The sequence below is a fragment of the Balearica regulorum genome, chromosome 14, assembly GCF_011004875.1.
Source record: "Balearica regulorum gibbericeps isolate bBalReg1 chromosome 14, bBalReg1.pri, whole genome shotgun sequence".
Classification (NCBI taxonomy): domain Eukaryota; kingdom Metazoa; phylum Chordata; class Aves; order Gruiformes; family Gruidae; genus Balearica; species Balearica regulorum.
The window spans coordinates 15,232,601-15,257,514 of NC_046197.1; the positions used below are offsets into that span (position 1 = coordinate 15,232,601).

Here is a 24,914-nt window from a genome sequence, read left to right on the forward strand (position 1 = left end):
GCACCTCTTTGCAGAGCTGGCTCAAGTCCAGCATCACCTTGGAGTCTGCAAGAGATCCACTTCATGAAACAGCACTTGCCAGAAGCAGTAGGAGCCAGAGGGGTGTTCCTGTGAGGAGCAGTGCAGTCCAGTACCCCAGAAACCCCAGGAGAGCTCAGGTGGAGGACAGCGGTGTTGCACAACTGTCCCTGTGCCCTCATCCCTGAAGGTCCAGCAATAGGGAGCACACACGGGGCTTGCAAGCATTTTCTAGCAAGCTTTGCCTTCTCCCACCCCATCCCTGAACCACCCCTGGGACATCAAGCAAACCTTTTCCTTCCCATGGGCTGAACACAGGCGCAATGGGGTGGTAGGGCTGCAGGAAAGCAGACATGCGTCTCTCCATCCCCATGCGGTGCCCACCAGGCGCTGGCACTGACCGCACTGCCCACCATCAGTAGGAAAAGGGAGGGCAGCATGCAGGCTGGGGAAACACCCTTGCCCACCCTGCTCGCGCAGCCCACCCGTGTCCCGGCGGCAGCCACCCGGGAAGCGGAGAGAAGGAGGCTGACAGTAAGATGGGTCCGTGCCCAGATCCACTCTGCAAGACATGAGGAAGGCGACAACGGCAGCGGCACTCCGGTTAGTCACTGCCGGGAAGCGTGCCATCCCGGAGGCTGTTGGCAGGCCGGCAGCGTTTTCGACCACCTGTTGTGCGTGGCCTTATTTTGATGATGGTTTCAAGAATGCTCCGAGGAGGGGTGCAGCCGGGTAGCGGGAGCTGATGGGAAGCGCAGAGGAAGGAACAGGAAAAAACTGCAGGGGCTTGTTGGGGACAGTGCCCAGGGTCTCCTGGCCTCATAAGAACCAGGATCCATTTTGGGCTCCACAACTCCGGAGGCAGCTGCTACGGGTGCTAAAACCAGGTGCCTGTCACCTGCTGAGGGTGCAAACATCAAGGTGATGCGTGGCCAGGAGGTTTGGACCAAAGGTCCCAAAGCCAGTAGGGAAGTAGTGTCGACCCGTCCCCCTCCTGGCACATGGGGACCCAACACGGCTCGCCCATCCCTGCCCAAACAACGGCTGGAGGGAGGCAAGGGAGGACACGGGAGCTGGGACACAGCAGATGCATTTCGTCACCCAGCCAAGGGGTGTGTGTGTGTGTTGGGGGAAGGGGTGGCTGGGCGTGTGGCTGCATTTATTGCCTCTTCCCGCCAGTGCCTGCTCCCTGTGCACACACGGGCGGCAGGGACCCAAGGGCACAGCCCACAGCTCACTGGACTTTCACCCTGTTGTGCAAACAGGCAGGCGCTCAGATTAGGGTATCAGTTGGAATTTCATCCTGTCAACGGCACCCACGGCCTCTCCAAGAGGGTGGCAGAGCATCTTCTCTCCAGCCTGGCCCCTCACCCTCCCATGGGCACCCCAATGCAGCAGGTGAATTTGGGAGATGTACCCCCAGGCTCTGTTCCCCTTCAAGCTTCCATCTTGAGCAAGATCTTGCAGGCGATGGGTGATGCCCAGGGCTGGGGCTGCCACCACCCCATCTCTTATCAGAGCAGGACCCCACCAGCTGGTTGCCATGTGGCAATGACAAAATCTGATGTCAAAGGCAGGCAAAGCCTGGCCAGGAAGGAGGATGCATGCGGAGGAGCCAGCCCCTGGCATGCAGACCGTGCTGCGTCCACGCAGAAGTGGACTCCAGTTTCCCCAGTCTGGCCCAGCTCCTTGTGCTGGTGGCCCATCCAGTCCCATCCCTTTTACCATATGGCACCAGCTCCATGGCCTTTGCCTCCCCTGGCCTGTTTTAGCTCCTGATGCCCCATGTCCCCTTGCAGGCGTGTGAGGATCCAGTGGTCCATTGCCATGGGCAGCCCAGGCGCTGTGCTGGTGAGCACAGGGTCACCAGGGTGCAGTCGTAAGAGCAGCCGCTGTTGCAAGGTGAGGAAAAAAACCATTGCTCTGTCCCTCTCTCTGCAGTGTCACCTCATCCTGCTCCTGTTCCTCCATCTCCTCCACCCACAAGGACTTTATCCCATATCAGGTGTCCCTCCACAGCCACCTACCCTGTCCAGGCACCTCAGCACACTCACCCCTGCCTCTTTCCAGGCAATGCTTGGCACGTTTTGGGGCTGGAAGAGCCGTTTGGGGCAGGGATTCGAGGACAGCCCCTTATTTGGTGCCCGTGGCTGGGATGGAGAGAGGAGAGTGTCAGGCACCGATGCCAGCTGTCCCAGGCACTATCTCACATCCTCGTTCTCTGTTTGCTCTTCTTGGACAAGGAGGATATTCAGCCCGTGAACAGCCATAAAACAAGATTAGAGGCCAGGAGGCACCAATGGGAGATGGCCACGTCCGTGGGCAGCTGGCCTTGTTCTTTGGTCTCCTCTAGCCCAAGCCCGGCCTCACCCTTTCCCCGGCTGCCCCTGGGGCTGTGAGTTTGCAGCCATCGGGTCTCCCTGCACAGCCAGCCCTCTCGGTGGCAAAGGCCATGCCACCCCCAGCGACGGCCCTGCGGGATGGGCACGCTGCATGCTACAGGGGCAAGGCTGCTGCACCGAGACATCCATTTGCACCCTTTTCGGTGGGGCTGGGCAGGACCCCTTGCTCCTGACACCAGCTGTGCTCAGGGGCATCAGTGTGACCCCGGAGCCGGCATCCCTCCCCTGCCAGAGCACAGCGGGCTGGGACGAGTCAGCAACAAACTGGTGGCGCACGGGATTCCTGCTCGCTTTTATTTTCACCGATGTCTAAAAAATAAAAAGGAAAACCAGTTCTGCCTTATATACACAAAAACTGAGCCAACGCAAACATTCATCCTTGCCACTGAGCACAGCTGGCAGCGGTGGCCGAGGGAGGTGTCAGCAGCTCCTAAAGGAGGAGACCCAAATCCTACAAGACCTGGAGCGAGGCGGCTCAGCGGGAAGGCAGGGACTCGCTTGTAAAAGCCGCAGCATGCCTGGGCACCTTGTTTTCTGGGCCACGAGGGCTGGGAGCAGCGCAAGGCTGGCGGCAGGCAGGGTGGCCGAGGGATGCAATGCACAAGCAGTGTCAGGTGCGATGCGAGGGCTCGGCTGGGTGCTCTGCGGGCAGCGGTGGACATGTTTGCTGCTCCATCTTTCTGGAGCCCAGAGAAATGGCACTGGGAAAGGCCATGCAAGCTGTCACATGAGGCCCATGCACCCTCATCCATGTCTTGGTCTTGGGAAGCTGCAGCCCAGGTGCAGCCCCGAGCAGGAGCCACAGACCCTCCTGTGTCCCAGCCATGTCCCGCTGGCCTTTGGGGCAGGGGAAACCCGGGCCAGTACAGGGGTCAGGACTCAGCAGGATGAAGGGACATTTCAGCTGCAGTTCACCAGCAGGAAAAGAGGGTTACTGGCCTAGGGCACACAGTGGGGGAGAGGTGGTGCAGTGCATGGAGGAGCAGGGAGCAAAACCTGGAGTCCTTTTGATTTTGAATAAAATAGGAAAAACCCACTTATCTTTCTTTCTGGAAACGACCTCTCCATCACCTAACGCCACGGCACGTGCCAGCCCTTCCTCTGCCTGACGCAGCCCGTGCCCACCCCAGCAGCAGCTCCCGGTGCCCACGGCAGCTGCATTCCCTTGGAACAGCACCACAAAGCTCTCCCGGTATCGGCCCTTCTGGACAGCCTGGGGCTGGTTCTTGCACCCTGTCCCGATGGCAAACCTTCTTGTTCTCCTCCTCTTCCCCACGGGAAGGTGATCTCAGGGCTCAGCAGGGTGGTCTGCCTCCAGCATGCCTGCACCCAGCTCTCTCCTCTCCCTGTGCTCCAGGTGGAGGATGGCTGCAGTGCTGCCTTGCCATGGCACAGCCAGGGGCACCGGGGCTGCCGGACACATCTCTGCGTGGGTCTTGGAGGCTGCAGGGGCTGAGCTGGGGCACAGGATGGGTGCTGCCAGGGTGGCTGTGGGACATGGGTGGGGATGTGCGGGGGACTCTCGCCAAGGATGTGCTCCAGCTCACCACCATCGCCATCGTTTGAAGGATTCCCCCCTTGGGTCCCACGGCCAAGGGTCTTGGCTGGCTCCCGCAGTCCAACTCGCTCTGCCTTCGGCACCCCCCTTCCCAGCACGGCAGATCCAGGAGACCAGCTCAGTGGAAGTTTGTTTTGCCCTGAGTCCAGCCAAGTCTTTTTCTAGTCCAGTCTTGTTCGATCTGCCCCAAAAGCACCAGGCAGCTGGATCACCAGGAGGACCAAAGGAAGCGTCCTACCAGCTCCACCTGAAGCACCGTAGGAAAGTCATCCTCCACCACCCCCTTCCTTCTGCTGACACTAGGACCTTGCCTTGGGCTACAAATACCAGAGACCAGACCAGTGCGTTTCCTACAGGAGAGCAATACTACCTAACCTATGGTTCTTATGTAGGAGAGACCCCACCAGCCCCTTGGGAAGGTCCCAGTGCCACCTCACCCAGCCTCACTGGCCGCCCCATTGGTTCAGCTGGGGACCATCGTGTCTTTGGGAAGGGGCTGTCACTCTTCAGAGCACACGGACCGGCTGGGCTCTGCTGCATAGTGCTTATCTCTTGGTGTCTACAGCTGGTGAAGGGGGCTAAGGCATGAATTCCTCCTTGATCGTGAGTGGAGACGAGGAGACGAGGTTTGGGGCGCTGCTGCTGCAGAGGCCTCCGATGGGTCCTGGCGTGCCAACAGCTGGTGGGGTCGGTGTGGTGGTGCTGGTGGGCTGGCTTTGCTGCTGCATCTTCTTTTTGTTCACCTTCCTCTCCTTCGCCCTCCGATTTTGAAACCAGATTTTCACCTGCAGAAAGACAAAGACGGCGATGTAGAGATGGAGACAGATGCAGCCAAGGATGACAACCCTCGAGGTCCCCCTGGGGCAGGGGAAGCACCCTGGGGTTTGGAAAAGAAGGCAGAGATATGGAGCAATGTGGGACCACTGCTCCCCAGCCCCATCTCCACCCAGGACATGGGTTTTCCTGGGACACCGCAGCACTGACCTGCCGTTCGGTGAGCCCGAGGGCAGTGGCCAGCTCAGCCTTGCGACGGATGGTGATGTAGCGGCTGTAGTGAAACTCCTTTTCCAGCTCCAGGCGCTGGTGGTCTGTGTACACCACCCGGTACTTGTCTTTCGTCCTGGTCTTGCCTGGCAGAGAGAGCAGAGTGGGGGTGAGCCAAGAGAGGATGGAAGGGAGGGGTAGGAGCATCACCGAGGACATGGAGGAGCTACACAGCCACCTGTGAAGAGGTCAGGAGAAACATGAAAATGCCCTGAGGCTCAGTGGAAAAGATAATTGTAAGGGTGCTACTGGATTTAACCCCATCCTGGGTAGCACAGGGGTGTTTCTCCATGTCGGACAGCACCTGGGCATTGGGGAAATTGGTTGGTGGAAAGACCAGGAGGGATTCAGAGGCATCCCAGGAAGATAGATTATAAATCCCACATGCCCTGACACACCACCCCCGAGAGGAGCAGAACTGCAAGCCCTGCGGTGGGCTGAGGACAAGCTGCCTGCAAACATACAGCCTGGGATGGCTGAGGGAAGTCCAGCTCTTTGGCAGGAAGCCCAAACCCAAGGTGCCAACACTTGAAAGCACCCAGATCAGGACAGGGGAAAGACAAAAAAAACCCAGGGATGGCAGCATTTCTCTGCCACCAAGAGAGTTATTTTCCTCCTCCCTCTACCAAGGTAAGATGGAAGGCAGTGCTTATTCATTTGGTGCAGTCTTTAAAGATGGTTCGGTCAAAGCCCACATGGTGCACAGGCAGTGGTCTCTGGCCCAGGCCAGCCCAAATCTCACCTTGGGCCACCCCAGATATGGACAGAGCTTGGGGCCATGGAGCCCCACATCTCTGTGCACACAGATGCTCATCTGACGGGACCGCAAACGGCACCTGCCACTTTCTACCAGAAAAACACAGTTGAAAATAGCCCAGCCGCCTTCTCCATTAGCTCCTTCATTAATCTGCACGCACACGAGATGAGCTGCTGAGCAGGAGCCAACGGCTTGAACTCTGCTTGGGCTGGGGACCACAGAGGGCATGGGTGGCACCTCAAGGAAGGGTGCCCATGCCTGGCAGTTTGCTGACAATGACAAGTCCCTGGTGCTTTCTTCTGCAGAAGAGCCCATGGGTGGGGAATAAACACAGCTGTGAATATTTGCTTCTCCACCCAAAATAACAAAATCCTGTTCCAGGGTGTTGGGGGGATGGAGCTGTGCTTTCAGCTGAGTGGCCACTGTCCTTCCAACTGGGAACCCAGCCATTTGTTTGCCTTGAAGACACATTTGCCCATCTTCTGAATTTCTGCTGCTGAGAGCAGTGCTGCCATGGGAAGGGGCAGGAGCAAGCCCAGAACAGCTCCATGGATTTCCCTGGGGCTGTCCTGAGTGTACCAGCGTGGGCAGGATACTGCCCATCACTGCTGCAGATGTGCAGGGAGGCATTTCTAGTGACCCAGCAACCCATATAATCTCACCTGCTTCCCCCAGGAAAGGGGATCTTTGTGTGACTGCCATCCTGTTCATCTGTGCCCCCTAACAAGTCCTTGGCACATCAGTCCGTTTGGGCCAAATCTGACGGACTTCTAGACATCTCAGCAATACTATTAAATTCTGACCATGCTAGTGGAAGCAGGAGTTTGGTTGGTGCAGAGCAAAACTGCGCTTCAGAAACTCCAGAGAATCTCCACGCAGCAAAACCCCAACCCTCAGGCTGAAAATCTGTTTCTCAACCAACTCAATTTTATTTTTAAGGGTGTCTCTCCCCTGCTTCCCCATTGCAAGGACACGGGGACTTTCCTAAGCCACCTCTGATGCTGAAAGATAAATGTGAAAGAGCATTGGAGACAGGACAACCCACAGCCATGGTATGCTGCAAGTGGAAGAGGAGCTCCCTCAGGATCATTTCCCTTGCAGCATCCCATGGGATACCAAAAGGCAGCTGGATTTCTACAAAATAAGCAAGAACCAGCAAAAGTCTATCTTCTGCCATTGGCCATCAAGCAAACCACATGTAGAAGCGTGAGTGTGAGTGTATGAGTGTGTGTGCACCCCTGGGTGCACGTGGAAGCTGGGGTGGGCATGACAGGTATCTCACCCTGCTGGGACTTGACCCCAGCGCTCCCAGTCACAAAAGCAGCAGCCCTGCAATTCAGGTCAGCACCCAGTTTCCATCACTGTGTCACTCTCAGTGTCCTCCTGCCATCACTCCTGGAAGCAGGTGCCAGCACGGGGTCAGAACAACGTGAGCAGGATGATGCCAGGGGCTGGCTGGGATGGCCGAGAGTCTCAGCACGGTCCCCAAACAAGGAAGGGGACCTTCCCCAAAGGAAGGAGGGTAGGAGCACGGTAAGGTGCAACACAACCATGAGTAGAACCCAAATCTCCCAGCACCAGGGCTGGGCTTTAGCCACTAAATCATATTTGAGGGATGTGATGAATTCAGTCACCACTTTAGAGAGCAAGGAGCCTAGCTCATGCTGGGGCTGTTTGGAAGCAAACACCTAATCCCTCCTCACCACCACCGAGAGCAAACCCTGCCACACAGGGTGACTCTGCAGGTAAAACCAGGGTAAAAAAGGCAATTTGACTGAGCAAGATGTGTATGGAGATGTCTGCAGACACTCAGCCAAAACACAGTGATTTAGTGCACGAGGGGTCTGCGGTGGCATTGCTGGGTGTTTGTCTCCTCTTTGGCACGCGTCAGCCATGGCAGCTCGGAACAAAACTGACCACGGCGCGGTGCGGGGCTGGAGCGATGCCGGGGGCACCTGGCCCACACAGGACCCCACGCTTTCCCCTCGCTCTCCCACAGGGTCCCTGCCCCTCCTGTGGGGTCACTGCCTTCTCTCGCTGCCCCACAGGTGAAGGGTTCATCAGCATGAGAAGGACTTCTGCATCCATCCCAGGAGGGATCAGTGCCAAATTTGCAAACACAGCGATTCCCAGGGAGTTACAGAATAAACCAGAGGCACCGGCAGAGATTTATGCAGGGTTTAGCAGCTCCGTGAGAAACCAGGCTCCCTCCGTCTGCTCCAGGCTCAGGGACTCCCACAAGATTTTTTTTCTTTCTCATATAAATGTATCTTCTTTTTTTTTTTTTTTTTTTTCATTTGAAAGCAAAAACCTTTCTGAAAAGATAATGACTTAAAAATTATCTTATTTGCAATATTGCTATTTGAATGCCACCGCTTGGAGAAAAAACAGCTGGAAAGCAATGGAATTGACAGATAAAGTAAAAAAAATAATTAAAGCATAGAGAATTAAGGCGGTTTGTGAATACTACGTATGCCATGAATTTCAGCAGGAATTATTATTTCCTGCTGCAGCTGTAAATAGATCCATCACAGCTTGTTCTTTGTTATTCCCTCTTCACCGTTCATCCCTGATGAAGCCTGTGCTTTGCCTCAGGTCTGGCAGATACCTGGCTGTGCTGGCGAGCCATTGCCATGCCAGCTGGCCACCAGTCTTTTGCTGCCCAATATCAAGCAGCAAAGACTCAAAGAAAGGGCTCACGACCAAGCCTGAGATGGAAAGTTATTCATCTTGACTAATTGCTGGTTTCAGTGATGTTTGCTGAATTCAGGAATGTATTGTGGGTGATTCACGAGGAAAAGAAAAGGATTTGCAAGAAATACTATTGACAATGAATAATTCAACTACCTTGAATATGAATGCTAGGTTACGTTTAAGTCTCTCCTGGAGACTTTTTTATGGCTCTGTGAAAGGAAAGACGAAATTTGGGATGAGCCAGCCCGGTTCCTTTAGGGGGAGTCCTCGTACCTACAGGGAAACCCCAGCGCTGCAGCAGGGATCACGGCTGAGCAGAGGGATGGAGATGCTCCCGCATTTCCAGCGAAGCCTGTCGGAGGTGGATCGGGCTGTCCCGGAGCTGCTGCTGCTGCAGCGGGAGGGAGCACGGATGGAGTGCGTGGGGTGCAAAGGGGATGCTGGTGATGTCTCCGAGCACAGCCGCTAGCCCCTCCCAGCCCCGTTATGCATTTAAAGTCTCTTCTTCTTGTCCCCAAAAGACCAGGCAAAGGAACTGCTTGGGCAGACAAATGGAGCCATCCGCGGGGCCAGTGGGAAGGGTTTCGGCTTTGGGATCAAGGCAGGGCCAATGGCTGCGTGGGGAGAGGGTATCGTTACCACTGTTAATGTATAACCCTAATAGCACTCACCTGAGCCATGATTAGATAAGGGAATAGCTTTAACGTGCTGTGCAAACCCCAAAGGACACACTCCTGAGTGTGCACGCACACGCACTAGCACACACGCAGGGGGACGGGGTCCTGACCCCCAGCCTGGATCTGTTCCCCATGGCAGCACTGCCCAGGGATGGGGATGCTGGAGCTCCTGCTCTGGACCACATAGGGAGCCTGGCAGGGGAAGGAAAAATCAAACTAGATCCCTGTGCCCACCACCCGGGGCTCTGCACCCTCATGGCCATGGCAGAGGTTGCCAGGGAGGGGGTAATTCACCCTCTCCAGCCCTGGCCTGCCCAAAGGATGGCTTTCAATAAGGAACTGTGCCCCAAACACCCCAACAGAGAGGCTATAGGGTGATGGGGTATTTTGAGGCTGGTGTTGAGCAATCTTAGGAAGTGCTGGGAACAGGCTGGTTCAAACCAGGGAGGAAAAGAGACTGCGGGGTGGCGGTGGCACCCTGGGAGGAGGTGGAAAGTAGTGAAGGAGCAAGAGCTGGCATGGTGTTTTGGAGCTTGTCTTTTCCTCAGTTCCACAGAGAAATGCACTCAGCCCAGTGTGTCCAGCATGGCTAAGAGGGGGTCAGGCTGGCTCTGAACGGAGCATCCCGCTCTGTGAGACACAGCCCTTCCAGCCGCAGCAGGAACAGCACAGCTGCCAGCAGTGAGGAGCATAAACCTGCACGGTTTTCTAAAGGTCTCTATTTCAGAGGTCAAAGCAGCTCCAAATTGCAGCAGCTGCAAACCCTGGCTCCGTGGGAAGCTGCTACAGAGCCATCAGGACTCCAATCAGGGCAGCCGGGGTACGGCAGCCCCGAGATGAGAGCCCACCGCGCTGCCGGCTGTTGCGCCCCAGCCGCAGAGGCCCCCAAGGCCTGGAGACACGGGCACGTTGCACGCTGCTTTGCACGGGAGGTGCTGGTGTGGGGGACAGAAGCAACGCTGCCAGACCAGCTGGCCCTGTGGCTGCTCGGTGGCTCTGCACGCTCCGCTGCGTGATGGCTCCTCGCGTGACTGGCATGAAAAGTCTGGGCAACGTGCTCTCGGAGCCACCCTGCGTGGTCTCACCTTCTTGGCGATGCTCTGGCCATGCACTGGCTCCATCAGTACAGCCTTGTCTGCCTGTCTGCCTGTACCAGGAGCCTGATTCCACACTATCTGACGGCACTACAATATTTTTATGCTGAAAAACATCAGGTGTGAAAGTTCCATCACCAGTGAGCACCAGGCAAAGAACTTGTCTGCACTGGAGTTAAAGTGCAGCAAGATGGGGTGCAAGGCTGTCCCCCCACGTGGGTGCTTTCTCTACACGATAAAGCTGCTTCATTCTGAATGAGGAGAAGCTACTTGCAAAGAGGATAAAATCCTCCCATCCCAGAAGAATCAGTGCTCTATCAGGATTTGCCATTCCTCCCCAGGGAAAGCATCAAGGGAAACTTCCCCCCACTGCCGGCATAGCTTAGGCAATGCCACAGATGGAGAAACTGAGGCACAGAAGCAGCTCCAAACCAGAGTGGAGTCCCAGGGTCAGCACTGTGGGCTGATGGCTGGCAGGACTCCCGGGCAGCTTAACGCCCTGGTCCTTCTGCAGCTCCGTGGGGGAAACTCCCACACACACTGCAAAGAGAGGAGGGCACCCGGCAGAGCGATGCCCTGTGACAGAGACCCCAGGCCCGGGAGAGGGTTGGGGTCAGCTCCTAATGCTCAGAAGCCTCCAGTCTGGCTGGAGTCACCCCATCTGGCAGCCAGATGTGCTCCAGCTGCCTCTGTGCGGAGGGGTCGATGCTCCCTCTGCCGAGCAGAGGCGATGGCAGCCATGCTGCAGCGGTGGTGCTGACGCTCGGGACAGGCAGCCCCGCTCATTTCACCATCCCTAAACCTACTGGAAATGGGAACCCCAAAGTCTGCACTGACAGCGGCAGGGGCTGAGCCCCCCTCCCTGCCCTCCCTGCCCCACACTCGCTTGCTCCCTGCCTTTCCCCTTCAGCTCCAGCAGCCATCCCAAAGCACACAAGCTCCTTCCTCTGTGGCTGGGGAGTGGGGATAAACCTGAGCCCCCCATCCTCCCCGAGTGCTGGGAACCAGCAGGTCAGGGTTTTCACAAGCCTTCCCCTTCCCGTGCGTGCTGCAATATTGTCAGCTATTTTTCTTCTGCCGTAGGAAGCAGAGGGGTGATGGATGGGACGGCCGATGTGGGGCAAAGGACCAGAGCCATGTGGCTTGCTTTATCGCCACCAGTGAGAAACAAACCCCTCTGGAGGGCAATCCTTCCTGAGATCCCTGCCTGAGATCATTCCCCTGCCGAAGGGCGTTGGGTTTAGACAATGGCCGAGTGTCAAAAACTGGGTGAGAGGAACCATACACCTTCCCCCGTACATATCTAATGTCTCTGTATGGCAGAGGGAAGGGATGCTGGATGACTCCTCTCCCAGTGGACCCTGCCAAGGCTCCCCCAGCTCTGCTCCAGCTTGGAGAAATGGGTATCTCAGAGCTGCTGGGATGAGGGCAGGACTCATCAGGGCAATCCTCCTGCCCTCAGGGTAGCTCCTTGCATGGCTGTTTGCCTGACACTGACCCAACCTGGGGATTTCTTCCTGGTGCCAAAGACTTCAGAGAAAACAGCAATCCTCCCGTGGTCACCCCACTAGCAATGAAACCTGATTTGGTTTGATATGTCATGCACTGGAAATGTTTCACTTACAAAATCACGCCACTTGTCCTGATGGCTTTCTAGTCTCCCGCACACAGAGGATCAAGCTCTGTGCTTCCAAAAAGTCACTTACTTACACTTACTTACACACTTTGTGTTAGTGACTGTGTGTAGCTGGGGGTTGCTTGCCTGAGGGTTATGGGACTGGCAGAGACCAGGGCTCAGTCACGGCGCAGCCACGCAGGGCAGCCCGGCTGCTGGGAAAGGGCAGGAACACACAGGGAAGAGCCGGATCAGGAGAGCGCAGACCGGTGTGCAGGAACACAGGCTGGCTCCGGCTGGGCTCTGAGCTGCCAGCACAGTCGGATGGTGCCAGCTCTGCACCCACACCCATGTGTGTGGGACGAAGACACCCCTCCTGCAAGCCTCATCTTCCTCCCGGGAGGTGCAAACCCCAAGGGGATGAGGAACAGGTTGCTAGGGGTTGCAGTGAGCCAGCAGTTCTCCATCACAACCCCGTGTTCTCCAACACGGAGCAACACGACAGGAGATGCTTCAACCCCAGGGGCAGCAGCCTGAGGCTGGGCGTTGGGGCAAATGTTTCCCAGCCCTCCAGTGAGTCAACCCTTTATTTTGGCAACTGGTGGATTCCTTCAGTTGCTCCCATGGTTTTATGAGCACCAAGCCAAGCGCCGCCAGCCAGGCTCCTGCATTGGGTCAAAGACCGCGGCAGCACGGGAGGGCAGGGAGGGCTGGGGCGGCACTTGGGCTGGTGAACGCATGCGGGCTGGAAACTGCCTGTTTCAGAGCATCGCCTTCATGCCAGCCCCACAGCACCGAGCCCGGGTCCGGCTCATCTGGATCAGCTGCCTGGCTGGATTTGGCCCGGCTGTGGCAGGAGGGCAGCAAGGTGGTGGCGGTGCCAGCTGGGCACCAGGACTCCACCTTCACAGCCCCACAGGGCTCAGCTCATCCTTACCGTGGGGCAGCGCTGGGGAAGGATCCGGCCCCTTATCCGGGTGATCACAAAGCTAACAGCACTGCAGTTGGGTGTCCTTGAAGGGTCCCTTGTAGGAAACATCTGCCATTGGCCAGAGGTTTAAAGTGTCCCTCTGCTAATCCCGGGGTATTAGCCAGCCAAGCCCATCACGTAGGTACCTCCAGCGCTCCAGGGAAGCCCTTTTTGTTCAAGGAAAGTCAATTCCAGGAAAGTTTGAAAGGCCTGTACCTTGGCCAGCAGGCTAAGTGGTCAACAAATCCCAGCTGGGGCCGGGAGCAGGTTGTGGGTTAATAATTCAAAGGGAGAAGACCGATGGGGCCCAATGCACGCATGCACTGAGAGACACAGGGGAGCAAAGGGTCTCATGGGCAACCATGTCCTAAAGAGGGGTCCCCCACAAAGGGACAGACCGGGGAAATGCACCATTCCCCAGCCATGACCATCACCCCAGAACATACCATGCATGGCATGAACCCTGCTTGTCCATGGAAAACGTTTCTCTGTCTCATTAACAGGCTTTTTACTCTTTCCCCCAGCTTTCATGCACCTCACTAGGGCTGAACAAATTGAGCTGGTAAACTGAGCTGCAAAGAGTAAAAGCTGAGATGGAAAACTGCACGCCCAGCAAATCACCGCTCACCCATGCTTAGAGCATCACTATTTGCTCTCCATCACCCCAAAACCTACCCGGGCACCACGGGCACTGATACTACACAAAGCCCCAAGCACATTCGCCTCCCCAGGGGATGCCCCAATGGCACTTTCACTTGCAATATTTAGCACTGCGGCCCCAGCTCGATTAGTGACCTAAAAGCCAGACCCGAGGCAGTATCTGAGGATTTGCATAACTAACGAGCAGAGGGTGAATTTCAAAGTTCAGCCAGCCACCGTTTCCAGCCGCCTTCCTGAGCTTTTTATAGAGCCGGGGTGCAATTCACAGGGAAGTTTGCAAATAATTGTGAATAAGGAGGAAGCATGAGGCTCTGACATGCTGCTCGTGAAGATTTTATGAGCAGAAAGAGAGGTGACATCAGAGAGAGAAATGAGGCCTGAGGACATCTTCCAGCTTGGTTGCCTTTAACTCCCGATTTCCAGTGACCAGCCCTCTGGCACCGCAATCCCTTCAGGGTTATCTTGGCTCAGCCAGGTGAAGCATGCACGTATTTAGCAACAGGTATATAAAGTCATCTCCCTGTAAAGCCTGACTCTGCAGTGAGTCACTGGGAGATTTCTCATTGATTTGTCTTGGGCTCTGGATCCCATTTGCAGAAGCCCCCAACACACTTATATTCCCTGCGTAACGTTTTCTCTTACCACCGCATGGCTCTTTCCTGGAAGCTTTCAAACTGCAGCCAAGAGCTGTTTATACAAGGCAAGACAGAGAGGGAACCTTAATTTACAGCCCTCTGAAGTATTATGATTTATAGCATTCGCAATGAAACTGTTGATATTTATAGCAAAAAAGTCTGTACATTCATTTCCTATTCCCACTGCGGTGAGATGGGTAGTTAATCAATCCAGGCTGATTAAAGTCCAGTTTATTGATTTCAACAAAACGATTCATCTAAGAATTTCACCCTTATCTATGTCAAACCCATTTCTGCCTTGCTTAATGAAGAAAGGCTCTCTTTTTTTTTTTTTATTTATTTAAAGGACAGCCCTGGAAAACATGGGCTGCATCCCACCGTCTCCCAGCACATGGTCCCATCGCGGCCAAATCCTGCAGCCACTTGGCACCAGCAGTGCCGGGCTTGGACCCAGCAGAGACACAAGGTCAGGTCCTTAATCTGCAAGTGCTTTAAAAAGGCCCTCGCTGGCCATCCAACCTGGGCAGCACCACAAGAAAGGGGTTTTCACCCCAGCACCCACCATCGCTGGGGCTGGGCTGGGGCAGCTCCTCCTCTGAGTGCAAGGGGAAGGAGGCTGATTTATTTGTCCTTTTGTATGTATTTAATCTAAGAGATACAAACTAAGCAACTAATGATATTTTTCCAGAATTCAATCAACTCAATTGTCATCTAACTCAATCAGAGGCACTTTAAAGCCCCTGTTTTATCTCGGCCCCACTGCTGGGTGTAAAACTGTGCCCTTGATCTAGAGGAGATGTGTGCTGATGTCTTTCTCCACTCATTAATTTTCCCTCCCGCCTCTCTCCTCAGAAGAAACTGAGACGTTCGGACCTACAAAACCTGCAGAAGTGGCGAGGTCCCCGCTGCATGGGGGGGTGCAGGATCACACCTCCCTTCCACCCCAGGGCAGAGGGAAGCTCTCAGCCCCAGCATGCCTGTGGGTCTCCATTACTGGGTACGGTGGGAGGCATTTTTCCTAAATAGGTATATTCAGAGCTTAACATGCACCAGGAAATACCAGCCTGCCTCTCCCCTCCTCTTTCCAGACTGGGGCTGGGTTTTTTCCATTTATCAGGATGTTCTGCCTGCTCCACCGCAGCCACTGGTCCCACTAGGACATCCCCATCCCCATCCCCGCCACACAGATCCGGTGAACACAAGGAGCTATATTCCACGCTGGAAGACCCCAGGCACCTCTGCACGAGCCCCTTGCATGAAGATCTCTACATGGGGCTTGGCCAGCCCCACACAGGGACAGTGGGGAGCCAAAAAGAAGTCTAAGGTTGGATACACTTTGCAAACAGGGAGTCCTGGCCCCGATGCCGGGGACACAGGGCAGAGGTAACCAAAAGCAAACTCGCCCCCGAGAGATGCCCAGAGCCACTCCTGTAGTGAGTTTGGCCCCAGCAGTGCTCTGCAGAGCTCCTGGCCAGCACGGCAGAGGGAGAGGGGTGGCGGCTCCTGGAAGCCCGGCGGGCAGAGGGTCCGGCTGCGGGCGGGACGGGTCCGGCCGGGCTGGCAGCGGCGATGCAGCCGGGAGGGGAAGATGAAAGGACAAAGGGGCCCGCACCTCACCTCGCTGCCAAAGGAGCCGGCCACCATCTCCATGACAAAGAGAAGCCCTTGTCAATTTTGGCTGGCCCCAAGGGGGGATCTGCCCACCGCGTTTGAAGTGGGCAGCACGGCCCCCCGGCCCAGCGCGGGCAGGGGGCTGGGGTCGCCCAGACGCTTCTCTGCCTCCCCCCTAGGTCAGGAGTTCAGCAGGGACAGGACAGGACAGGACCCCGGGACATGGGGACAGCGGGGCCGGACGCTGAGGACAGCACGGCCGCTCGGTGCCCAGGCCAGCGGTAGGCACAGGAGCGGGGGGCACCCACTCACGCGGTGCAGAGCACCCACATGCCGTGCACACGCACACGTGGCGTGCTGCACCTGGAGCACCCGCATGCACCCTCCACGTGGCACTATCCCCAAACGCACCACGCTTTGCACACACACCACACATCCACACACACACTGCACCTTGCACACGCACCACGCATGCACACACCCCCAACACCTTGCACACACATGCACGCACACACTGCACCATCCACATGCACCACAGCACTATCCTCAACGCATAATGCCTTGCACGCACACATTGAGCACGTAGCATCCCCGTACACGCTCACTGACACTGTCTATACAGCAAGCCCCATACACATATGTTGCTTATGGCACCTTGCACATGCACACAGAGCCTATAGCACCTCACGCGCTGAATACACCTTACATATATACACACAGCACACGTAGCACCTTCCCTCCACGTATATACATATGGTACCTTCCCTGCACTCATATACACACACATTACACATGCACGCAGCTTAAGGCACCTTGCACACACATACGTACACCCCCATACACAGGCTCTCACACGCAGCTGCACACCAGCTCACACCCGCAGCCCCGCACGCTCACCCTTGCAGATACAAGACGCCCCGTCCAACAGCCCCTCGGGGCTGGCAGGGCCCCGCGATCCCGGGGGGCTCCGGCTCTGCACATCCTACCCAGTGGCGGCAGGCGAGGGCAGGGGTGCAGGGGCAGAGACTGGCCGGGGAAAAGGACTTTCCAACCATATAGCCCCAGCTGCCGGCAACACCGGCACCCTCCCTGCCCATCCTCGGCCCCTGCCACCTCAGCAGTGGGGTCCCCCTGTCCTTTGGGGACCAGGGGCCATGCCAAGGGCAGGCCAAGCGTGCCGTCCCTCCCAGCAGTCCCCTTGCCAGGAGTGCTGCGGAGCAGGATCCGTCCCCATAGGACTTGAAGCCCAGGGATCCTCTGCATGGAGGAAGGTGCAGGGGCACAGGGCTGGGGGGTTTCCTTACCGCTGCTGCTGGTGCTGGGAATGCTGCGCCTCATCCACTCGTACGGTGTGCGTCTCTGGGCATTAGGGGAGAGCTGGGGGACCGAGCTGCTGATGGGCGGAGGCAGGAGTCCAGAGCCCGGGGGCTGGATGGGGTTAAAATCTGGGGGGCTGAATCCAAACTGCCCCGGGCTGGCAGTGGAAGGTGCAGCGGTGGTCCCATAGGAATGCCAGTCCTCCTTGGCAGGGGTGTAGGGAGAGCCCCAGGCAGCCGCCGGCTGCCCGTGGTGTGGGTCGTTGCTAATCCCAGGCACATGGTGGTAACCGGCGAAGTCCGAGTACTGGGGCGGCCCCGGCACGTAATTCTGGGGGTTGAGGTTGAGGCTGGGATGCCGGACAGGGCTGGGATACATGTTGGTGTCCTTATCCAAAAGATAACCTACATACATCTTCCCTGGCCGGCTCCACGCACATGCTGCGCTGCCGTGCCGCCGGCTGCAGGCCGGGTTTCGTTTGGTGGGGAGGTGGCCGCCCCTCCTTCGTCGCCGCTCACCTGGGCGCCTTGGGGAGCTGTGTCCCGGGGCCAGGCACCTCCCTGCCCACAGGCTTTTATTGGGCCCAGCCTCTCACAGCATTTGCATTGAAAGGCAGGTTTGCATTTCAAAGCGCAGGAACCCCAGCGGGCCAGGGGGGCGAATTCAAACCTCCCACCCCAGCTTCAGAGGGGCCGAGGCGGTGGGCGACCCCGGGGAGCACCAAGGACCCCGCGTCCCCTCCGTTGTCACCACCCCGCAGCTGTCCCCACACCACCAGCCGTGGGCCCTTTGTAGCAGCCGGCTTTGGGGACACTAGGGCATCATGGGTGTCACCCACGAGGATGCCCCAAGGGAGCTCACCTGGTCCCTGAAGCCACCCGTACCCCAGGAGCAGGGTGCTTGCTCTAAAGCCCAGCCTCGGGCGGGGGACGAGCTGGGGTGTGCCTGCCACCAGCCCTGTCCCCATGTTGGGGGACACTGAGCCCTCGCTCTGGGGTGGTGCTTTCCCACACCTGGTGGCAGCATCCACCTGATTCGGGGACAAACCCACTCCTCCAGCCCCGATAGCAAAGCTCAGCCGGGCTGCGGAGAGCGGGGCAGACAGACGGGCAGAGCCAGCTGTGTGCAGGGGGAATGCTCCATGCCCCCACCATGGACCCAGCAGGGAGTCCCTGGGCTCCGACATGGCTCCAAGGAGCTCCCGACCCTGCAGCAAGCGGAGTTTCTCATCTGATTTCTTTCTTAAAGAAGCAAGGGAAACCCAAAAAGAACTGGGACTCCCACGAAGCCGTGTCTGCCTGTGAGGTGGGACGTGGGACATCACCCGCTCGTCACACGTCAGGCCAGACACATCTCGCTCAGGAGGGGGACAAGGGACCGAGGACCAGCTCTGTGCCATCCAGGCCAGAAACCCCCATCATCTGCAGCCGGGAGCCTCCTCCCCACTGATCTCCCCCTCCCCACCAGTGTCACTCTCCGTCTGTGCTGGCCACCACCGCATAGTCACAGTCATCGTTTGCAGGCTCGCTTTCTCTCCTCAAACCAAAGCACAGCACCGCAGAGGCTCCCGGAGGGTGTTTTGTCACCTCCCCCAAGGCCACCTCTGCCCTTTCCTCTGCACCAGCCCCTTCCCTTGCTGGAAACATGAGCGGGGTGCTGGGTGTCCTCCCAGGACAGGAACAGCCTGGAATTTGACAGTAAGGGAGAGGAGAAAAAAAAAAAAAAAAAAAAAAAAAGAAGCAAGGAAAAAAGAGATTTAGAATGAAATCGAGAGGAAGGCATAAAACAAGAGACTCTCAAAGGTTTTTCTTGATATGAACCTGGGAAGTGTTTCCAGTGTGGAATTGCCTCACGGATTTGTAGGGGTTAAATGGAAAACAGTAACAAAACCAGCAAAGCCTCTCTGACTCAAGGAGCTCAGTGCATTTGATGCATGACCATTTCTTGCTTTCCCCCCCCCCTGCAGCCGGTGGCAGATGTCCCCAGCATTAGCTGGTGGGTTGGGGACAGCACCTGGCCACCGGTGCTCCCCAGGGCCTCGCTCACTCCCACACCAGCCCTTCCTCCCCACGGCATCCTGAGCTCTCCTTCCCATGTTCGTGGAGGGATCGGTGCATCCCCGAGCCCCTGCAGCACTGCTGTCATCTGTTTGCTCACGGTGGACTTTGTGAGAGCTCGCTGTACCCACCTCGCAGCTCTCCCAGCCGCAGCCAGGCCAGGCTGCTGCCGTTCCCACCCTGCAGCTAAGCACAGCACACTGGAGCCATAACGGGGCAGCACCCCCCAACCCTGGAGCTGTGGACCCGCAGCAGCCCTGCATCCACCCTGGGTGCCTTGTCCCATTGCTCCAGCCCTGGTTCCAGCTGAAACTGAGGGAAAATATTACACGGATGTCCCTGTGCCACATCCACACCCTGCAAGGAGGTGGGAGCCAGGAGGAGATCAAAGGGGGACAGTGAGACGTGAGGGATCTGGTTTGCAAGAAGGGAGCAGAGTAAAACCCCAGCAATGGGAAATCACACCCAGAGCTGACACCGCCCAGGCTCTGCCTTCTGAGACCTGGCATGGCCAGAGGTACCACGAGAGGTGAGCCATTTGCAGCGTCCTCCCTGTGCCTCCCAGTGTCCCCGGCCCCTCGCCTAGCCTTGTCCCAGCTCCCTCCCTCGTGACAAAGGTGACTATCATGACCATCCCACCCGGTGACGATCTCAGCTCACGCCACAGCGCAGATTGATTGATGTGCCGTAAACCCCATCTATTCTGTTTTTTTCCCAAGGTCTCAACGCAGCCATGGCTTTGTTTAAACAAGAGAGCCAAGGCCACCTTCCTCCTCCTCCTCCCCCCGCTTCCTCCTCCTTCTCTTCCTCCTCCTCCTCCTCCTCCTCCTCCTCCTCCTCCTCCTCCTCCTCCTCCTCCTGCGCCAGCAAAGAGACACTAGCTCAGGGAGTGGAAAAAAAAGAAGAAAAGAAGAAAACTCTCCCCCTGAGCAGATGGCAGGAGGTATGGAGGAGCACAGGTGGCGACTGCATTTCAGGGACGGGGGATGTTGGGGTTATTCCTGCTGCTGGCTGTTTCCAGCGGGCAGTGATGGGCAGCCCGGGCCCCCCTTTCCCTTTTCCCAGCCAGTGGAGCCATGGCCAAGGGCTCAGGCAGCTGCCGGGGACCAAAGGTCCAGGGGTCCGGGGGCAGCACCCCACACCTGCATCCTGTCTGTGGCAGGTGAAGGGCTCAGCGGGGCGCAGCATCGCCAGGTGCCTGCTAACAGCCGTGCCATGAGCTCCCTCAGCGCAGGGCGAAGGGGCCATAAAGATCCACTGACAATAACTTCCCTCTTTTCCTTTTCTTTGGCCTGTTTATTGCTGGTGGGAATTATAGTTGGCAAAGTTTATGCTGGGGAAGAACCAGGCGAGGAGCCCTCGATGGCCCCCCCCCCTCCATGGGCTCCCTGAGGAGCATCCCAGCTGCTAGACTCAAGGGTGCTGCTGGGGACCCTCGGTGACCCAGAATGTGACCTGCACCAGGGTTCCATGGGTGAGCAGGTCAGGGCCTGCCAGAGCCCCTGGGTGTCCCCAGCTGGATAAGAGGAGGTGTCTGTACCCTCTCCATCTACCCCAGAGAACCCCAGCACCAAACCCAGCCTGGGGACCTCCTGCTAGTTCTCCAGACCTGAGATTCCTGGTGGAAACCAGGCAGATGCAGCGGAGAGGGAGAGTGGCCAGGTTTCCCCGACACTCCCTGGGGCTTGGCGCTGCTATCCATGATCGAGTGATGCCATCTCCTGGAGGCAGGAGGGCTGGGGAAGGGAGGGCTGGGAGGTCCCCAGGGCCAGGCTGCAAGCAGCTATCACTGATGGAGCAGGTTTGCAGGGGACACCACCCCACCACCTCCTCCTCCTATGGAGGAGGCACTCATCCCAGGAAACGAAGTCCTGCCTTGTCCCATGACTTGTTCTGAACCTGCACCATGGTTTCAGTAGGACAGGGAGATGCCCACAGAGAGTCGAGATGGTGCCTCCCCTCGCTCCCCTTTCTGCCCTGAGACTCCTGCCCCACCACCTCCCTGGCAGCCCCTTGGGCCCGTGGCCTCCCCGCTCCCCCCAACCCCTCTTGCTCCTGAAGGCAAACCTGCGGCCTCAGACCAGCGCATCCCAGAGCTGCGTGGCCCCACGCACACCCCAGCCCAGCCAGCACCTTCCTCCCATTCCCCAGCTTCTCCTGCCACCCTCCTGCAGCGGGAGGAAAGGGAGAGCAGAGCGTGTCTCCTATACATCATTCCTTCCATACACCTTTGGAGCAGCATCCCAGAGAGCAAGGGAGGGATGAGGCAAGCACAGATGCCCCACCGAATGTGCCGGGAGCATCTCCTCCTCTCTGGCAATGGAGACATCAGTGCAACCCTCTTGCAGAGGACGACCCCCTGTCCCAGCTCCATTAGCCCCGCTGCAGACTCCCACGTACCCTTTGGCTTTTCCTGGATGCCTGAACCACATCTCTGCCGGCACGTTGTGCCCCTGAGCTGAGGAGGGCTCTGCAGAGCTGGTCTCCAGAGGGATGGATTCTGGACCGGGATAGCCCAAATCGATGTGCTGCCAGCCATACAGCCCCCCCTCCCCTCCCCGGGATCAGCTTTCCTGGCAAAATGCAAATGCCACAAATCTTGGGACTATCCTCAAAAGGGCACTGGGGACAGGGACACACGCAGGCATCTCTCATTGCTTTCCAGCACGTGCAAGGCCACTGCTCTCACTGGGTTGGTGATGCGATTTGGGAGATGTGGGGTCCCAATGGTGGCTGGGGTCTGGCAGGGAGCATCCTGGCTGTGCTTCGCTCCTTCACCACGTTTCAGGCACTGCATAAGCAGAGGGTTAACGATTCCCACATTAAGTGGCTGCAGATGTGTGGGAAAGTCTGGGGCGACCGGACGGCATCGCTATTAGTATTCACCCAGGAGCCTGCCGCTGCCTCCCGGGGCTCCGTGGAGCACATTTAATACTGAGCCTTGCTGTGGGGGTTAGGAAGAGTGCATGGGATGGGGGCGGAAAGGCCTCCAGGTGGGGAAAGGCAGTGGGCTAGCATCCTCTGCCACTGGCTAATGCCTCCTCCGAGCACCCCAACCTACAGGGGATGTAGGGGACAGGCCAGCATCTGTAGGGACACAGGACCATATGGCATATGGCTCCGTGCTACCTCCTGACACCACCATTGCCCTGTAATGCCTGTGACCGGTGTTCATGGTGCTGCAGGATGCTCCCCAGCTCAGGATGCTCCCCAGCACATGGTGCTTGGCCATATGGTCACTCTGGGAGGAGGCCAGCACTTTCTGCCTCCCTTTCCTCCCTGGGCACTGCTGTCACCCACCACCACCCTAGCAAAGCAGGACCATACACGGGGTAGCGGTTCCTCCGAAGGCCAGGGCAGAGCTCCGGAAAAGGCTGGGTGAAACCTCCGTGCAGCTCTCCCCAGGGCCCAAGAGCTGGATCCAGCCAGGAGCAAGTGCTGGCAGCTGCTGCGCCAGATGGGCTGCCCAGATGTGGTGCCGTGCTCCCCAGCACCCGCTGCTACTCTCTTGTGGTCTGTGGCTCAACACATTAGAGCGATGCTGAAATTTCTGTGATGACTTGGAGTTGATAGAGGCTTGGAGGAACCGAAGCCAGGAGTGAATCTGGCTCTTGTTAAACCCTCAGAGAAGTGGGAAAGATCAACATCTGCTTCTTCTTTCCTACCTGCCTCTCACCTGCTGGCACATGGGACTTGTTGCTGACTCCAGCACGGCCATTCCCACCATCATGTTGAGTCACCTGGCTCTGGCGTCTCTTCTCCACGTCAGGCATGGGATATGGGCTTTTTCTCATGGTCCCAGCTCTGCCTGGGATGGGGCAGAAGGTCGGAGAGCTGCTTTGATCCAGGTGATGCCAGAGCAGTCCAAATGCCCCAGAGTGTCCCTATCTCAGCGGCTGCTGTCCCCACCAGAAATGCTGCACTATGTGACCCCAAGCCCCCGCTAGCACTTAACGATGCTTATAGAGACTGGAAATCTCAGCCAAGGGTGGCTCTGGCAGCCCACACTGCAGCTGTCCCAGCCCTGGGGGAATCACTAAGTCCTGCAAGCACCACAAATGGGGGTGCAGGCACCAAAAATAGAGGTGAGCAACGAAGAGAGGATGAGGCAGAGGTAGCTGAGCTGCTCCCCTCCACCCACGCGCTTGCACAAGCAAGTCCCTCCGGCTTCAGTGCTTCCTCCGAGCTGGCCTTTCCCAGGAGCTGCCATAACCCCAACACACTGTTCCTAAACAAAATGCGCAGCCCTGGATGCTCCCTGGGGATGTACAGCACAGGCCGCCGTGTGCTTGCCAGGATGCTGTGGGCTCTCCAGCATCCCAAAACAATGAACCCTGGCCTTTGCAGACTTCTCCTGGTAGAGGGTTTTGTTTGCCCAGGTTGTCCCTGCTCCCAGCCCGTAAGTGGGCATCAGGGTCATGTGTTTGCAGGGAGGAGAGGAGGAAATATGTCCCACTTCGGGATCAGGATGCTCTGCCCTCCAGCATGGTCCGTGCTAGCTTTTCCACCCCCTGCTCACCCCAGGTAGCCCATCCCAGGTTCAAGGGGCCCAGCAGGATTGTACCAGTGGGTTTCTCCTTTTCCTGCTGTGCTGGGAGCAGTGATGCTGTCCTTGAAGGGGGGACACTGCTGGGAAATAGCTCTGCTGAGCCCACATGTCCACACGCATGGACACGTCAGACACGTCTTTATCCCTTGGGAAAAGTGTTGGGAAGAACCATGTGCGCAGCATGTTCCCCCCGCCGCCTGCCCCCCATATGAACTGCTCTCACGCTCACCGGCTCTTCTGCACAACAGACCATCTCAGCTCTGGGGGGGCTGCCAGGGGCCCCCAACAGATGGCTGCCACCACGTCTGGAGTCGCAGAATCTGGCCAGCCCGGTGCAGGGGAGCAGTGGGGGCTCACCCAGCAATCACCGCTTGACCTCCCACGCAGCCTGGCATAAGAGCCCCTCCAGCTTCCGGGGGGCTCCCTCTCCAGCATCCTTCCTTACCTCAGCCTCCCCCTCCTGCCCAGGCTCAACCAGGCCCGCATCTCCCCTGCCCTGCCCATGGCTGTGCCTGCCCGGCTCCAGACCCTGCCAGGCACGCGAGCCCCGGGCAACGTGCCGCTCATTGCGTGTGGATAACCGGGGGTGCCGCAGCCCGGCTCTCCTTGCCCTCCACGGCTGCACAGAATAAAGACCTTCCCCTTTGGTTTTGCGTCGGTGCAAAGAAAACGCCGAGATAACGGGCGATAAGCGGCAATCTCTTGGGCTCGTCCAGCTGGGGAATCATTAGCCGTGCCCATTGTGCAGGCGTTCATGAGCGAGGCAGGAGGGGATGAGTCTGCCTTGCAAATAAGCCAGGAACACAGATTTCAGTGGTGTTGTCTTTAGGGGAAGGGCTTTTTCATTCTTAGAAAGGAAAAAAAAAAAAAAGGAAAGATAGAAAGGTATCTTTTCAGGGGAGCCTCCTTTTTCAGGATAACCAGTGCATTTTTGCAGTTTTTCTTGTTTGGATCAGACAAAGGCACATCCTCAAGATGGAAACAGTGGCAAGAACTGATGGGTCAAAAGACAGTTTTGATCCAAAGAGCTTCTGCACCTTGTTATAGTGCCAAAACAAATTGTAAAAAAATCCCCTGTTGGACAAACGATAATGTTTTGCCTATTGAGATATTCTCAGAGACTTTATTAGAACTCATCAAGGTGTGGGGAGGATTTAAAGCAGTTTCATCAGCTGGCTTCCACCCCTCCAGGGCAGGAGGGATGCAGGATGTCTGAAATGATGGCATGGCTGAGGTGGAAACTCCTGATGCCTCTT

The 24,914-nt window shown here is 57.3% G+C and overlaps 2 protein-coding genes across 2 annotated transcripts in view; one reads left to right on the plus strand and one right to left on the minus strand.

Annotated features, from left to right (window-relative positions):
• ARSI (arylsulfatase family member I) overlaps positions 1-24,914 on the plus strand; it is a 99,364-nt gene that overhangs the window by 65,576 nt on the left and 8,874 nt on the right. The gene's annotated exons all lie outside the window — the stretch shown is intronic.
• Positions 4,481-17,466, minus strand: CDX1 (caudal type homeobox 1). Its single transcript, XM_075766516.1, has 3 exons — positions 17,040-17,466; positions 4,963-5,108; positions 4,481-4,763 (listed from the first exon to the last, which is right to left on the minus strand). Exons 1-3 carry the CDS (start codon positions 17,464-17,466, stop codon positions 4,557-4,559), a joined length of 780 nt encoding a protein of 259 aa, XP_075622631.1. The 3' UTR covers positions 4,481-4,556.